General features: G+C 38.6%; 1 protein-coding gene across 19 annotated transcripts in view; it reads right to left on the reverse strand.

The window, feature by feature from the left end:
- LOC145988748 (uncharacterized) overlaps positions 1-17,276 on the reverse strand; it is a 288,359-nt gene that overhangs the window by 54,404 nt on the left and 216,679 nt on the right. For 14 of the 19 annotated variants that reach the window (XR_014441780.1, XM_083123893.1, XM_083123894.1 and 11 more), the window contains exons 2-3: positions 15,536-15,628; positions 598-687 (exon numbers count right to left, since the gene is read on the reverse strand). Coding sequence is in view for 18 of the 19 variants with exons in the window: in XM_083123893.1 (XP_082980019.1) it covers positions 598-687; positions 15,536-15,628 (183 nt within the window). In the remaining variant the exon portion in view is untranslated. The remainder of the gene's footprint in view (positions 1-597; positions 688-15,535; positions 15,629-17,276) is intronic. The other 5 variants (XM_083123901.1, XM_083123902.1, XM_083123904.1 and 2 more) reach the window with 1 other exon arrangement.

The raw sequence follows: 17,276 nt of genomic DNA on the forward strand, positions 1-17,276 counted from the left end.
CCATCTCAAATCACTTGCCCCAGAAATTAAACCCAACTGTCCCACCAACTGACCACAGTGGGTTGGTTATAAGTTGTATAGGTTAATATTTGTTTACACATTTCATGAAACTTTATATGTTGTTTTCATTTTTAGATATATTTACAGTTGTTTTAAAATCTACATAATTGTTTTTAGAATACACTTGGATACTGCTAATAATATTAAAACTCTTATTGTGCCACTATTCCATTCATATACTAATCTAAACTGCAGAACAGTGATCAGTGCAAAACAAAAATCAAAGAAACAAAAGAGAAGCACATAAAAAAGTGTCATAGAAACATTCCATTTCAACATCTGCATCAAGCCAACAGTTCACATGCACTGAAAAAACAAGCTAAAAATCTTAAAAATACACACAAAAAAAGTTACAGGTTTAATTGTTTAGCAAAGGGTCTTTAAAGAACTTTTTTTTTTAGTTATGATCCATATTAAGCTCAGATCAAATCTAATACAATACTGGTGAGTTAGGACAGCACGCTTGCAATTTTTCTGTACAGGCATCACAGGAAGCCAGAGCCCTAGGGGTCACTTATAACCAAATATATCAACTACCTGAATCCTCGAGAGAATCAGTGGGTGATGGTGATGAAACCCCCTGCGCTTCTTGTGTAGTTCCTGCACCATGGGCAAACCAGTACGCATCTAGTTAAATAGAGGCAGGGTACAAATTTTACTCCAGGGAAGTAAGCTACCATCAATTATAGCCTGCACAAAATTGTCTATACCAAGCCAAGGTTAAATCACAAGGTTCCACTGGACCCTGGGCATTCTCAGCAACAACTTTCCGGAAAATGGTTCTCATTTCAAAAAATGATGCTGTTATTCCAAATATTTTAAAAAAATACGCCTGCTTGGAATTTCTCCTAGGACATTTGAAGAATACTTGGGACTATTTCTTTTGTCGATGTCGAAGATATTTGTAATAGAAAACAGCCTCACAGCAGCACACATCTCTAAACAGCAGCAAATGAAATCCACATTAACATATTTCCCCGAATGCTTCAAGAGAAGTACCAAACAGATTTATTTTTCTCTTGTCAGAATTTGGAATATCACCATGTTTCTAAAAATGCAAACATTTTCATGCAAGAAATTTACCAAGATAGGTCCAAAGCACAGCCACTGTACCTTACTCTGACATACTACATAATGGTTCTTTACTACACAGTACTTACACATCAAACTACTCGCAGCTTGTTTTACAATACATTTAATACTGAAGGGAATAAATATACCTAGACACACACTATGATATTTGAGAGTATGCAAATTTCAGGTTTGTTCGGATGAAAATAACACACATTATTATGCAATTACATTTAATACACACTACATTTAAGGGGATTGCATGGCTACCTTTCCCTTTCCTTCCTGTACGTAAAGCTCAGTTTTATTACTTCTGTATTTTAGGAATAATTGAAAATAACGTGATACATAGCAATAGTATTACTTCAACAAGATACTGAACTTTTATTCTATTGTGTATCTGCCTCTTTTTAATAATTTTGTGTGTGTGTTTTATCGTGCAATCATAATATTGTAAATACCCTAAAATAATTCTGAGCTAAACACATTTTCAGTTTCTTGAAAATGAGGGATAATTACATCAGATAGTTTGTATACAACCAAAACATAATTAAAGGAAAATGGGAACAAATAACAAAAGCTGAAATACAAAAATGATGATAACCTACATAATACTAGTAGGTGTGGAGTCGATTTCAAACTGTTCAAACAAAAGACTATACAGATTATATTTAAAATTCATCTATAAATAAATAACAATCAATCATAATACACAAAAGTAACAATAACTTGAAAAAAGAGAATAAAATTTAACATTCCACATAAAATGCAACAATATTCATTAACACCAACAATTTCTCAAGGATGCTTTTAAGTTTTTAATAATGTATCTACATGCACTTATAAAGTGATTATTGTAATATAACCTAAAATACATGCTCCTTCATGGAAGACAGTCTATGTAACTTCATAGAACAAAATAACTATACATATCTATGATGATGCAATCATAACAACAACCAACACAACGTATAAAGTTTGGCATCAAACATGCAAGAATTTATGAAAAAAAATAAAAGTGAAAAACCTTTGAAATATTATTGGTGAATAGTGCTTCTTACGTTCAACAAGAATATGGGCAACAGAGGCCATTGAAAAAAATTACATCTTAAGATCTAATTGATGTTGATTTCCAGTGGTTGGAAGCAGCACGCTACTTGTAGCGTTGCTACTATAGCTAGCTACAAAATTCCTGTAGTTGTAGCGAAAATTTCTTCTACTGTAGCTACATTTTCTTCTCTGCATTTTGATGAAAATTTTGAATGTGACCACAACGTCAAAGAAAAATTCGACAATAACGCTTACTTTTGCAGGAGGTTCATAAAGACAAACTCTACTGCATGGAAATATGGATAATCTAGATTATAAATATCTTGATATCACAGATTATAGATATCTGCATAATTTATTTCATTAGTATAGAATAAATCTAATATCCAGATAACTAAACTGAACTGGCATATATGAATATCTTCTGGCTAACAGCTACGTTCTTTGAGCTGCATCACTATTTTGGGGAGAACCATGCCTCATTTGCTGCACCCCTGGGTAAAAATGCCCAGTTTGCGCCACCCCAGGAACAAATCCTATTGATATCCATGGTGTAAGAGACAGGTAAATGCCATTAATTACTGTGTAAAACACATCTTGCAGTGCAAAAATGAGAAATCAATGCATGGACAATGACAAAGCAATTCAGTACATTAACAGCATTCCCAACAGGAAACGTACGTAAAGCATCACTCCACCTGTTGCTCATTTAGCTATACCAAAGAAGCCTCCCCCAGCTATTCATAATGTCAGAGCAAACATCTAACGAATTACAGGAATTATGATAATAATAATGATCTACTTTCCAGTAAGTACAACTATCATACTAGGGGCTTCTTTGAATATCCATGTGGTTGTTTCAAGTTGTTTTTTTCTATGCAGAAGTAACGCAAAAGTAGCGAGTAGCACACATGAGTAGAGTAGCGAGCCACTTTTTGGTAAATATAGCTGTAGCGAAGCTACATTTATGAACAAGTAGCAGTAGCTGTCGAAGCTACTTTTAAAATGTAGCATTCTGATCACTGTTGATTTCAATATCCAGATTGTTACAACTCGCGAAGGTAGTGAGGCAGGCCAAAAAACCCTTGTGGAGTGGCCAGAACTTTCTGCTCAAAACGCCTCGTGGCAAGATAATGGGTGTAATGTAGTTTCTAGGCACGAGTCTTTTCACGTGGTAACTGGATCGAAAGGGTCATGTATAACGCTGGTTGACAGCGATTTTTTTTTTTTTGCGTGAAAGAAGGTGTTCCTTTTAGTTTTCGAGCTGCTCAAGACAAATCTGAACTTGGTTTTTGTCCCGTACCCTCAGATTTAAAAACAATGCCAGTTATAGTATTAACCTTTAGATCCTGCCCAAAAATTTGAAGGAAATTCGCAGAGCTTCATGTTGGCAGACTTTGTGCCTAGGGGGAAATTTTTTGGTGCATGTCATGACAACGTCCGCCATATTGGATCCAACTTCATTTCTTTAAATGGGAAGGGGGCATGTGGGGTATGGTTTTGGGCTAGAATTTCACCAGGAATTCAGTGGTGAAGTCAGATGAAAACTTTAATGATAAGAAAGTTATGTGCATATGAAAGTTACACAATGTGTTCAATATGTTGTCCTTGTGCTATGCACATGTTGAGACTGAGCAATATCTCAGGTGCGATTTGTGCACAGGCATCCAGTATCGGTTGCTCCAAGTGACAAACATCCCGAATCTTACCAGCATACATGATTGACTTCACATGACCTCACAGGTAAAAATCGAGTGGGTCAAATCTGGTGATCGGGGACGCCATTCCACTGACCCACGTCGACCAGGGAACTGGAGTTCCAGATAGTGACGAACCTGTCGCCCATAATGAGGTGGTGAAATTCTAGCCCAAAACCATGCGCCCCTTCCCATTTAAAGAAATGAAGTTGGATACAAGATGGCGGACGTTGTCATGACATGCACCAAACAAAAATCCCCCTAGGCCTAACATATTACTACCATGACCAATTGCTGCAATCTACACTCCCTTTCATTTTATAAGGGGTGGTCAGGAACTTTTGACAGCCTGTATATTGCAATATGTATACTTGACATATGTTTCTTCATTGAAATTCGTCCTACAGGACAAATTAATGTATAGAGTGTGTGTTACCGAGTTTATGTTTGCGTAGCGCAACTGTAAGTGTTGCAAACTTACCTCAAGTTCTCCAAAAAATAACTTTTCCCCAATTTCATTTTCTTCTTCTTCTACAAATTGGGAGTGATGGGTCCCAAATGTACCTCCTTGGAATCTGTGTTTCATAAGCTTTTCAACGAGGTATCATTTGTGATTCTGGGATAATTAGTAGAGGGGCACAAAGGCCGCCAGCATGAAGCTCTGCGAATTTCCTTCAAATTTTTGGGCGGGATCTAAAGGTTAATACTATAACTGGCATTATTTCTTAACCTGAGGGTGCAGGACAAAAACCAAGTTCAGATTAGTCTTCAGCAGCTCGAAAACTAAAAAGAACACCTTCTCTCATGCAAAAAATATTTCAAAGTTTCATTTTGTTGACCAGTATAATACGGCCATAACTCCCTAATCTTATATTTGTAAGGGGGATACGATGTACGATCGTCCAAATTTCCATGAAAGAAAATTTCAGTGGGGTTTATATCCGGCGTCCTAGAAGGCCAGGGAACAACAGTCCTCGGCAATCGAAAAATGTTCAAGCCGTTTTCAACATTAAGCTCAAGTTTTCGGAACAATTTACGAGAAAGACAATACAAACTGCCGGCATTTTCTACAGATAGCGTTAATTAATAAATAATGAAAATTCATTTTACAAAGAAATCTCACACAGTGCAAAATTTTGAGTAATTTCGCAACAAGGCTAAACTACCAATCACAGTGACCATCAATATCATTCACACACATGCTAGATGCCAACAAAACATTCTCCATAGGGCTTGATACTATTTACAGTGCAAGTGAGCACTCAAGGAGGGAAGTTATCTCGCATGAGTAGCTACAATGCATTCTTCGCTTCCGGCCTCCGACTTGACAAGTATGTGTGTCTTGAGTTAATGTATCTGCAAAAATCTGAGAAAGCCCACAAAAGGGCGAACCTCAAAGCAACGTCGTGCGTGAGTGCCCTAGATACAATCGAGTCTGTGTGGACTGCTGCATTGCGGTCACAAGCTAATGTATGTGGGGGGAGAAAAATGTTACCACACACATAACCAAATATAAATCAGCTTTTACTCCTCCCTGCTGTAGCCTTTGAGGCTTCGTTAGGATTTCGAATACACGAAAATAAATTCCTCCGCATAAATCCAACAGCAGAGAGGACGAGAAAGTCTTTGGAAGTTACACCTTACACAGAAAACTTCCCTGCCTTGACTGAGTGAGTGAAGAAAAAGGAGCATGGTGACGGAAAGGGGGGGGGGGGGGGTGAGCGCCCTGGGCAAATTAAATTTTATCGCAGGCAAGGAAAAGGTTCATAAATGAGCTACGAAAGGGATGTACGTTTAATGTACCGTAGACGGTTCCTCCGCGTGTAACGGCGTCTTCCGGAACCTCAACTTGTAAAACATGATGGGAACTACTTTGCATCGAATGCGAATGAATAAGTACGTGTAAGATGCACAGCGATTCTCGCTCGGTTTGATTCTAAAGGACAGAAACGAACAAAAAAGCGCACAACGTTTCCCCCTTTTTTTCTTTTAAGGGTACTGAATCGAGAAAGGTGAAGAAATATCTCTGACAGTCGTGTCCTGCTACAACTATTATCACTAGGGAACGGAACTTTATGTGCTAAAAAACTCAGAATTTTCTTTATGTGTAATAAATGTTGAAAATATGTGACAAAATAAAAAAAAAACATTTGGTAACAAAAAATAAATATTACATGTATTTTAAACACCTGAAATCAGTTTCTAAATGCTTACCTCTTAGCGAGTTGCAGTGGATCACAATAGTTTTTCTTTCCAACTTCTCTATTGTAAATCTGTTACGATTATCTCTAAAAAGCATCTTATATTGTGAGAAAAACGCTCTACGTCACAAGAAACAATTCTTGCATATTTGAAGCACGAAATGTCACTAATGCTGAAGTTTTCCAAAGCTTTCTCTTCTTCTACTTGATCTTCCAAAACACGTGCAATTTGGCACAAAGTTTGAAAACCTTGGTTTTCCCCCCAAAATTTCTGTACATTTAGACATTAGCACTTGTGCGTTAGATCCAGTGGGGGTAATATTTTCCCCCAATAGGATCGTAGGCGAGGCACCAGAAGTCTGCCAGCGAGCGTGTTCAAAGACAAAACAAACCTAACACACTCGATATGAAAGAGGTGCGGAGAATAAACATTTTTCCTTCGAGGATTTCGAGGCAGCTGAAGTCAACGAGCGATTTTATGTATTTAAAATGAAATTTTGCAAAATATGTATTTACATACGGAAAACTGGAAAATATGTGTTTTTATGTCAAATAAAATTTGCTATGTTGACATATAAGGCTATGATCAGAATGTTGGCAAAAACGAGGGTCTCTATATTATCGCAGAAAAAAAACATTTATTTACCTAAAGTTCCGTTCCCTAATTATCACACGCTATCGTATTGCAACAGAGTATTCAAATTGGCTCGTGGAAGTAGGATATATCCGAAACTAGGTATCTCGAGAACAAACAGCAGGTGACAAAAAATAATGTTTTAGGAGAGGCGTTTACGCTCTGTGCAATGAACTTTAATCGAGAGACCTCGACAACTTGGCTCCAAGGCGGGGGCACAACACAATTGGCGGGAAAAGAGGTGGCAGTATAAGCTGGGACTCAATCCAATGAAATGCATATGCACTGGCACTGGAACGGAGTGCAACAGTTTTATCAGGAATTCTGGCCTCTCATGGCGCTCTATTCTTCAGAAATCTAACGCATGTTTGTTCGTGCATAAGAAAGATTTAACAACATAAGACAAATCTATAACCAAACAAAATGTCCATGTACGTTTATCTGTGCGCAAGCCAACCAAGATGCCATCACCAAGGGTTAATGCAACGTATTTGGTACCTTGTGCCATTTCGCGGAATATAATATCACGATGATGCGCCTAGTACGATAAAAAGCACGGGTTTTCGACAATACAAAAAAGATACACACTATACTGTAAAACACACTCGTGTGGATCAACCGCGTTGCTTGAACACCCATTTTTCCAGCTTGGTTATGAATGAATGAACAAATTAAATAAAATGTTAAGGTATACGAGCAAAAATCCCATCTAAAACCCTCCCTTAAAGTTAAAAAAGGGGTGTAAAGAGCCCCTTGAACAAGGTTAAAAGTTCAAGTTGTAAAAGGATATGCACAGGACAAACAACGCATTAAAAAGGCAAGGATAGTCTAAAAATAAAAACTTCGTCAGAAACAGTGTAAAAGGGCCTCACTTCTCAAAAAGGCTAAAAACATTTGCTAAAACGTTGCAATCATCTCCAAACATGAATGTTGGGAAGGTTAAAACTGTCCGAGGAAAGAAAAATCGGCAGATTCGAGAAGAACATGTCAAACACTTAAAATAACATTACATACACGACACTGCGGAGGGTCCAGTCATTAGTATCAACAATGTCTACATGTTTGAATTATTTTTTAAGTTCATTTTATGCACAGGTAGGCTAATCGGGACTGGACATACAGATTAAAGTTTGATCCGAACACTGTGCAATGTGCCTCCACCTAGTATCGAACCCGGAACCCCTTGGATACCTCGGAACCTCCAGAATCGAATAGATTACAAGGCGACGACGTTTACCACCACGCCATCGAGGAGGCCTGATCTCACCATACATGAACAATTCATGTCACAGTGCGTGATCCTCCGCTCTCTCTAAACACTGAGTAGAAAATTTATCGGGTCTGACGTGGAGTTCAGCAGAGTGATGTACTCACGATTTTGCCAAGGAAGTTCTGGGTTCGAGTAGTAGCCTGGATATTTATTTGCGAGTGTCCTTTATTCATCGTCACCGTCGCGATTAGCGAAAAATTGACAGAATAGCAACGCAAAAGAAGTAATAAAAATACACCCGAGATCGGCGTATATAGCATGGTACAGTGGGATGCAGAAGTATTGTTCGGTAAATTGTCCATGACCATTTTCATTGATTTTTTCCTTGCATCATACGCAATTTTAAAGATTGGGGTTTTACGTATGCTGGTGCAGAGGTCTGCTTTGTGTTTTGTTTCAATTCTTGAAATTCTCATTGCGTAAAACAATGAGAATAAACATGGTGATGGACAATTTGGTTGGGATTACTTATGCATCCCACTGTACCATGAGGGTCTCAAGAGTCGAAAATGGCAGAAATGACATCGCTTTATAGAGAGTTTACCGAAAGTGATATAAATTTTACGAAAGGTGCACATTGAACACGTTTGGACACTTTCAGCACATACCAAGGCTTGCAGTGCATGCTAGCGCAGAGCACCCTTCCCCGAAAAAGGATTGAACAAATAGTTGCACATCTATTTTCGCTGCGATTGTTTAAGATATTTTCACGACGCTATCGCTGATCAAATAGTTCTCTCGCTTTTTGAATTAAAAACAAACACAGACACGCATGGAAGCAAAGATGCAATGCAGGCAGCCACGACACACTTCGATCCCCACACAACGCTACCTGACCCCGAACTGGCACATTAAACATTGACTCTAAATACGTTCTGGATGCAGAACACACCGCTGTTGTCAAGGTAATGTAAAACACACAAGCAACTTCTTTTTATATGTATATTAAACACGAAGGAAAAGCTGCAGCGGTGTGATATTCTCTTGTGTCCTTTACCTCCCGGGATCGAGATGGGCGACTAGCGATTCCGGTCACGAATCGCGTGTTCAAAACCAGAATACGGTGACCTCGCATGGTGATGAATCTGGAGAACGTGCTCTATGCCCTCGTAACCTCATAGCTACAACGATGCAATTCCTATACTAACTGCGCTATTGTAGAATAGTTTCTCTGACGGTGACTGATACACCTAGTTCGAGCTGGGCGAACCTGCATTGTTAAGACAATAAAACTCATACAAATCCCACCACTTATACACACCTCACTTCTCCAACTTGGTCTCGAAAAACCACAGATTTAATATACATATTATTGAAGGACAACGCTTACACAAGAAGCTTGACAAAAAGTGCATGCAGAACACAGAAATTTGATTTGATTTGTTTTATTTTACTCTACTTTTCTGCGACTTTTGCCTAATCGGAAATATGAGCATGGTTGGTGATGAGATGGATGAAGGGACAATCACAAACATATATAGGGAAGACAAGACAGAACACGATCCCACAAAGGTTATAGCTTACTGTCTTTGAGTGCAGACGCCACAGCCTTGTTAGTCTGCAAAACGCAGTCCAGAGAGTACTACGTGCAAGGTAGGTTGACAATTGGGTGTCTACATCCTACAAGAATTCGAATAATATCGAATCATCATATCTTACAATAAGTTACCGGGTTCGAGCCCCACCTTGGAATGGATGTTTATTGTGTGTGTGTGTCACTTCATTAATTTTATGTAACCATCAATCATCGTCGCAATTAGCGAAAAGTGACAGAAAAGCGTCGATGAAAAAATAGAAAATACATATCTAACACTAAAAGGCGAAATCAAAATTCAAAGTTCTGTATTTGTGCTTTTGTTATTTAGCGTCGTTTTTCTTACACTTTAGGCTAATCGCGACCATGAGATAGCGCTCTGATTAAATGAAATTATGAAGGGACACGCACAAAGAACACCCATGTCCCGGCCGGGATTAGAACCCGGGAACTTCGGTGGCAAGATCGAAATTCAAAGTTCTGACCAACTAGATTAATGCAATGCGAAGTGAAAATAAGTGTTGTGTTCCTAGAGCGCTTTTTGAGAAATATACGTGTGTTAGGTATTTTTTTTTACTTTACTAATTCTTTTACTGTTACTAATTTGTGGCTAATCGGGTCAATGAGGATGAAATGGTGATTACTTGAAATTCGTGAAGCGAAGAGGAACGCCAAGAAAACCCTCGATATCAACCGAGGCGGCGTATCTTATGCACGCATGTATATATCTGCCTGATTGCGTGTTTTATGAGAATATTACAGTGTAAGGGAGAAGGGGGGGTTATATCTCACTGAATTCAATTTTGCCTTAAAAAAAGAAGTGTGAATGAAACATGCAGAGTTTAAATGCAAATAGCAAATACATTTCAAAGCACGTACATTTAATATGTGCGAATAGAAGAGTGAAACTTTATGTTCACAAATACACCTCCGTCGTCAGTTACGACTAGACCGTAAGCCACTCTAATTTGGTTGAGGTAAATGTTCAAGATATGAATAATGCGATTTTGAATTACAAGGTTGCGGTAGATTAGCATTCATTACAGCTTTCATATTGAAGAATGCACAAAAAAGTGGCTTTCTTCATAGTAAAACTAAATAAACTACAACTTTGAAGAAAGCCAGGATGAAACGAGAATATATAAACCGGAAAATAATACATAAACGAACGTTTTATGGCGAAAACTATGATGATATAGGCTTAGAGTATTCGGCAAGCAAACAATTACTGCAATTTATGAAAAACGTTGCAAAAACGTCACGCGCTTGTAAGGTAGCCATACCGACAATTTACGTCCGACCAGAGCGAGGTCGACACAGCACGAGACAAAAATGAAAGTCAAGAGGAAAGTTATTTCAAATTACCAGTTTCCAAGTGGGGTTTAGCCTTCCTCTCTTATCACCCGTTACGAATCCACAGTATATATCGACTAATAACAAAAATAACGCTACAAAGAGGTAGCAAAAAGGTTTCGAGGAAGGGGAGAAAATCGATCTCGAAGAGGAAATTAAGGTTTTAAGGTTGCAGAAGAAAAAAGCCACCACACGAACATAAACAAACAGTCGTTTTAGAAAGGAAAATGAATATACTCAGTCCTCTTTTGCCACACCAATGCCCTTACATCTTTCTATAATATATGTTCCTCCTTGTAGCGTACGAAACTAAATTCTTCGTTGTGTGCTGACAGTGAGAAACACTGGCAAAAACGGTAAACAAAGTAATAGTCTACCTCGACATATTTCTATTTCCGCGTGGTATTCTACTGCCATGAAGAGAAAAAAAAATATCGTGGGACCTCTCACTGAATCAAGAGAGTCCTCGGTTCGATCCCCGATGAGACAACTTGCACAGTGGTTTGGTTCCAACTTTAAACTATTCCGATTAGCCTATCTGAGCATAAAGTGGACAAAAAAAACTTTATTTCGTCATCGCAGGTACCCCATATCCTTACGCGTTATGCAACCAACCAATTATTTAAACATTGTGGGCTGCCTATACTTACGGGTTGCGTGCTTCAAATTCAAAGTTCAATTAATTATTTTTATTATTGAGCTGAACACTAATTGGCTTGTGCTCGTCATTGCAAATATCTTCACAGAATGTGAGAAAACAATTCTGTGCAATAAACAGCTGCAACAGATAAGTTTAGAGGACCTACTCTATGTTGCAAATAATATAGTAAATAGTCTGGACATCCATTCTACCATAAATAGGAGGGGGGGGGGGGGAGATTTTACCAATAAAAATGGTGACCCAGGATTCGCACGGGCAGCCAGACCGACTGAGTGAATTGTGTGCATTCTCTTTGACTGCATTTTTATAGCCCTCTGATAAGCACCTCCAGATAGGTCACGTGATATCGATTGTCAGCTTGCATAGGCGGACCAATTTAGATAATTTACATTGCAAGAGGTGGTATTATTTCAGTCATATTTTAACTTTCTAGCTCAATTTACTGAAACTGGCACGACCGTTTAATTAGAAGGTATATTTTCACCGACTTTCTGACCAGTTCCTATGTGAATACAAACAATTTAATTCATGGGAAATTAACTGAGTATACGCGGGAAAAAAGCCATTGTGAGGAAGTTCTCCTTCAATGAGATTGTTTTTACAAAACAATTAACAGCGAGACACCGGTTAATGTAAAACAAAACTGGTAAAGGGGATAGATCAGTACTTCGTGTGTGCTTATGGATAAACAAGAAGATTCTACAGCAGAGCATTCCCTGACATTCGCTACGAGACTCGGCGGCAAACCGGCCCGGCGTCAGAGTTTGTCTTTCCCGGTGAACGGGGTCCGCGACAGTCGCACGCTACAGTGTTGTTTTTTCGTTCTCCCTGCCTTCGCTCTCTTTTCCTTTCTGTTGACGTTGCAGACTGACGCCAGTATAATCCTCCCTCTGACGTTGTGTTGTGCCGTGTCCGTGTGTTGAGATTGTGGCTTAATATGGCACCACAAAAATTTACATTACAACAAAGGATTTATCTTGTGGAGTATTACTTCGGAAAGAGGAATTGTGGAGAAGTGCGACGACGTTTTGCAATGAAATTTCCTGGTGTTCCCGTTCCACATAGGACTACTATATTAAACTTCGTAAAAAAGTTTAGAGTAACAAGGTCAGTTCTGAATAAAAGTGGAAAGAAAAACCCACGTGTACTTACTGAGGAAAAACTCGATGAGATAGGACAAAGGTTAGAACAGTTTCCTCGGAAATCTATCCGCCGCCTCTCACAAGAAACGGGTGTTTTAAAAACCACAGCATTTAGAGCAGCTAAAATTCTTAAATTATACAAAAGCAATCCGCACACCATCCGTGAGTTAAAAGCGAGTATTGTTGGAGAAATCGGGATAATTACAGTAGACGAACTTGCACGTGTAAATGCCAATTTCCTTCGGAGATGCCAGGAATGTGTTGCAGCAGAGGGACATCATTTTCAACACCTTCTGCAGTCAAAGTTAGTACACAATATGAAAACTGCAATCTTGATAAGACTCTAGCAGAACCCGTTCACCGGGAAAGACAAGCGCTGACGCCGGGTCGTTTGCCGCCGAGTCTTGTAGCGAATGTCAGGGAATGCTCTGTAGTTTCGGCTAGACAGAGAGATAAATCCAAATGATACCTAGCGCACTGTTTCTGGAAGGCTGAAATGGTTGCTCTAGGAAATTTCAAGCTAACATTCTGAAGTTTCATGGTTATTTTATTAATGCTTTAAACATGAACACGATCTCCCCATTCGCCATCGAGCTTCAAATTTCTTTTCAGAATCATGAATGGTCAATTGATGACAAATGACTACTCCGTAACTTCCTCGTATCCGGATTCTGTGCTGTGAATCAACACTAAATTCCTTGTAACGACCCTGCGAGTTTAAGATTTTATATTCTTGAAATTGTTAAGATTTGTTAACGTTTAGTTCAAAGACTAAGGGGATTTTTAATAGATAGGATAGAAACTCTTAAGATTCTCTAAATGGTTCTCCAGTCTTCAATCTCGCCAAAACAACTGCCACAAAAGCGTGTATCAAACATATGAAGACCTCAAAATACGGCTTTGAACATGTTCTTATTTAAAGCATATGTATCGTACATCATTATTGACATCAAGATTTGCGAAATACATTTTCACAAATAAAATTTTCCACATTTCTTATACTGTAATTCAGTGTTCCGAGTAATTAGTACGTATATATATATATTTCATATCAACAGGCCATATGATAATTACAAGTTCATTACGTTTGAAGAGAATGACCGAATCTGTTATTATGACGCCACTTCCTTGTTTGGGACATCTTTGATAACCTTGCCACCAGAAAAAGGCATCGCACTGATTATTGCTATTTCCTAGGAGGGCAATGTTTGTCTAAAAGACAACCAATGGATTAAAATAAGAAAACAGTACAGTGAACTAAATAGTGTCAAGAGACATGTCTCATAGCTGAATTATGAATTTAGAAACCTTCATAAAACATGGTACCCAAAGTCAAAGTACTGGTATAAAAGCAATACAGTAACAAAAGATAAAAATACGATTACAAGCAGAAAAAACCCAAGGAAAAACGTGCCGTTTACTGTACGTCATTATAATACGTATTTTTTCAGGAAAAAAGCGTTAAGACTGTACATTGTTCCATATAAATTATTATGTTCATGATTGCAGCTGTTTAAAATTAAGTATTGCACGACCGCTAAATAAAGGCGAATCTGTTAGTACATCTAGCATGTTACCAAATTTCACGAGGAATCCACATGTAATTCAAGGCACCGATAATTCCCACAAACGCTGGAATTGGAAGATGTAGCCGGTCAGTTTTAGTCTTACATTGTACTACGGTCATAAATGAAAAAAAATCTTCTAACAGGTAACAAGTGGGGATATCTTCAAGATGACATTAAAAGCACAATTTCCGAAGAAATAAGGCTAGGACTCCTTCAGTTAGTTTTTTAAAATACACTTTTGAGAACATTTGATATCGATAAATCATCGAGATCTCTTTAGCTGATGAACCTAGGGACACGGCCATTAAGTTTTGTTTCATGGAGATTTGCTTCTTTCTCTGCTTACCCTTCAAGCTAATGCAGCAGGAGCTTCATGTATAGTTAATGTGATATCGATCGGCGGCAAATGAGGATGAGGATATTCGGCCGAATTTTTAATGCTGCAAAGCCTGCTGTGATGTTCTGCAAACTTAAAATTCTTCAGGAGATATTGCCATTGAAATCCCTCAAACCAGACTTTGCCCTAGCCCAAGCGGACGCGATAAAGAATGTTCGATTCACAGACATTTTACGAATATGTTTTTCTATTTCTTGAGAAGCATACTAAAAATATGGTTTGTTTTCCATGATTGATCTATTTGCTGTATATTACTCAACTTTTTGCCACTTTTGGCTAATCGCGAAGATGAGAATGAAGGGGTCATCACAAACACGTGCGAACGACACACAATGAGCCTCACAGAGGATTATACTGGCTGCAAGTCGACGCCAGAGCCTCGCTACTCTACCAAATGCAGTCCAGTATGTACTATGTGGAAAGGAGGTTGGCATTTGGGTGTCTTCGGAAAGGGTAACCTCCCCATCACTCCTGTTTTCCATTAAGTACAACGGGAATCCATACAGTACAAACACACGATGGACACTCACTGGTATTCCACAATGTCCAGTTTGGATCTACGAATATTGTGGATATCCAGTTCTAAGTATATTTCTGGAGTGAGCAATAGATGGATTTTGGACTGATGTCTCCTTAAGGCAGATCAGAAAGGGAATACGTGAAGGAAAAAAAATGCAATAATTTTCAAAATACGGTCCCACAAAAATACGTCTCCCATAGTACTATAGAAAATGAATTTATCTCCAAGCCTACGCTGCGCTAGGCAGGAAAACAATGCAAATACAGATTCATCAGCCTCAAGTGGTAATCGGATGTCCTGGTGGGAAACTGCAAATCCAAATGGCAAAACATAATTCATGTTATAAAATAAAATTTAAAAATCTATTTAGAAATTACCTCTGGGATTCTGGCGGGCAGAACCAGTTCGCTGGCTGGCGGTAACGTTTGTTCCTCCATTGCTTTGGTTGCTCTCTACTGGGGCGGCTCCAGCTAGAAGTAAAAAGACAGAAAATGAATACACCAAATTTGAAATTGTAAACATGAAATTAAACATATAATACGAAGAATAAGTACAGCATCGAGATTGGAGACAAAACGAAACTTGGCCTCGCTCCAGTCTCGATTTATGAGCATCCATCTAGTTCTCTTCTCGAAATACATTGTACAAACCTACCCATTATGTCACCGCTTGAAAATTTTACAGCATACAGAGGTTATTAAAGCAAACTACTTTCTTTAAAATAACATTTTCCTTGTTTGACTTATCGCGACATTACGAGCTCTATAAAAACGAAACTTTATCCTCAATGGGTATGTAACTGCGCAGCACAAGTTGAGTTTGCCACCAATGGACCGGACTTCGCAATTTTAAACAAAGTATACGACTTATCTACGTATAAATAATCAGGTAGAGATCCACTTAGTATGTCTGAAGAAGTTGGTTTAGATAACGTTTTCAATGTACCAAAGTCTCGAATGACAACGAGAGTCTGTTTTGTCAAGTCTCGTCTCGGAACTATCTCTAGTTTCACAAAGTTTTGTCATTTCCCCAAAGAACTTCAGTAGATGATGATTGGGAAAATGATTGTAAATTGATGTTAGGATATCCACAGGGCTCGTGTTCAGTTTTCTGGGTCTCAAACAGTAGAATTTTTTAAAGGTGAAAGTAGGAAATACGGCACCACTTTAAGTTAAATACGAGGGTCACTATTTATATTTTGAGCCTAACAATGAAAAAACAGGAATTTGGCATTGAAAACTGCTTTATTGTTTTTCGAAGTATTCTCCTTTATGGTCAATACACTTTTGCATTCGTTCGAACCATTTGTCAAAGCAGTTTTTCCAATCTTCTTGAGACACCTCCATAATATGGTTTTTGAACGCATCAACGGCGTCTTCCGCCGACGAAAATCGTTATCCACCCAATATATTCTTGACATTCGGGAACAAGAAGAAGTCACTGGGTGCCAAATCAGGACTGTACGGGGGATGACCCATCAATTCGATTTTTTGACTGTTCATAAAAGTCGGTTGTTAGACGAGATGTGTGACAGCTGGCATTGTCTTGATGAAGAATGATCCGACGGCGTTTGTTTGTTTTCCGTATTTGACCGAAGACCTCTGGCAAACAAATTCTTGTGTACCATTCAGAGTTGACCGTTCTACGTTCCTCTAAAGGCACAGTTGACACACGACCAGTTTTCCCGAAAAAACAGGCGACCATTTGTTTCGATGTGCTTCGAGCGCGAACAACTTTTGTTGGATTGGGTTCATCTTGAAACACCCATACAGTCGACTGCTGTTTACGTTCCGGCTCATATGCATATATCCATGATTCGTCACCTGTTACAATCTTATATACGTCTTTCCAAGCACCACGATTGTATTTATTGAGCATTTGTTTGCACCAATTGACGCGAGCGTCTTTGAGTTTTTGTCAAATTGTGTGGGATCCAACGAGAACATACCTTTCTCACAGCTAAATGATCATGTAATATTTTATATATGCTGGTGGAACTAATGCCTATGGTTGCCTCAAACTCACAGTATGTCACATGACGATCTTGCAGTATTAGGTTTTGCACAGCATCAATGTTTTCTTGAACAACAACTGATTTTGGACGACCTTCGCGAATCT

Source organism: Lepisma saccharinum, chromosome 6 (assembly GCF_977018435.1).
Source record: "Lepisma saccharinum chromosome 6, izLepSacc3.1, whole genome shotgun sequence".
NCBI lineage: Eukaryota > Metazoa > Arthropoda > Insecta > Zygentoma > Lepismatidae > Lepisma > Lepisma saccharinum.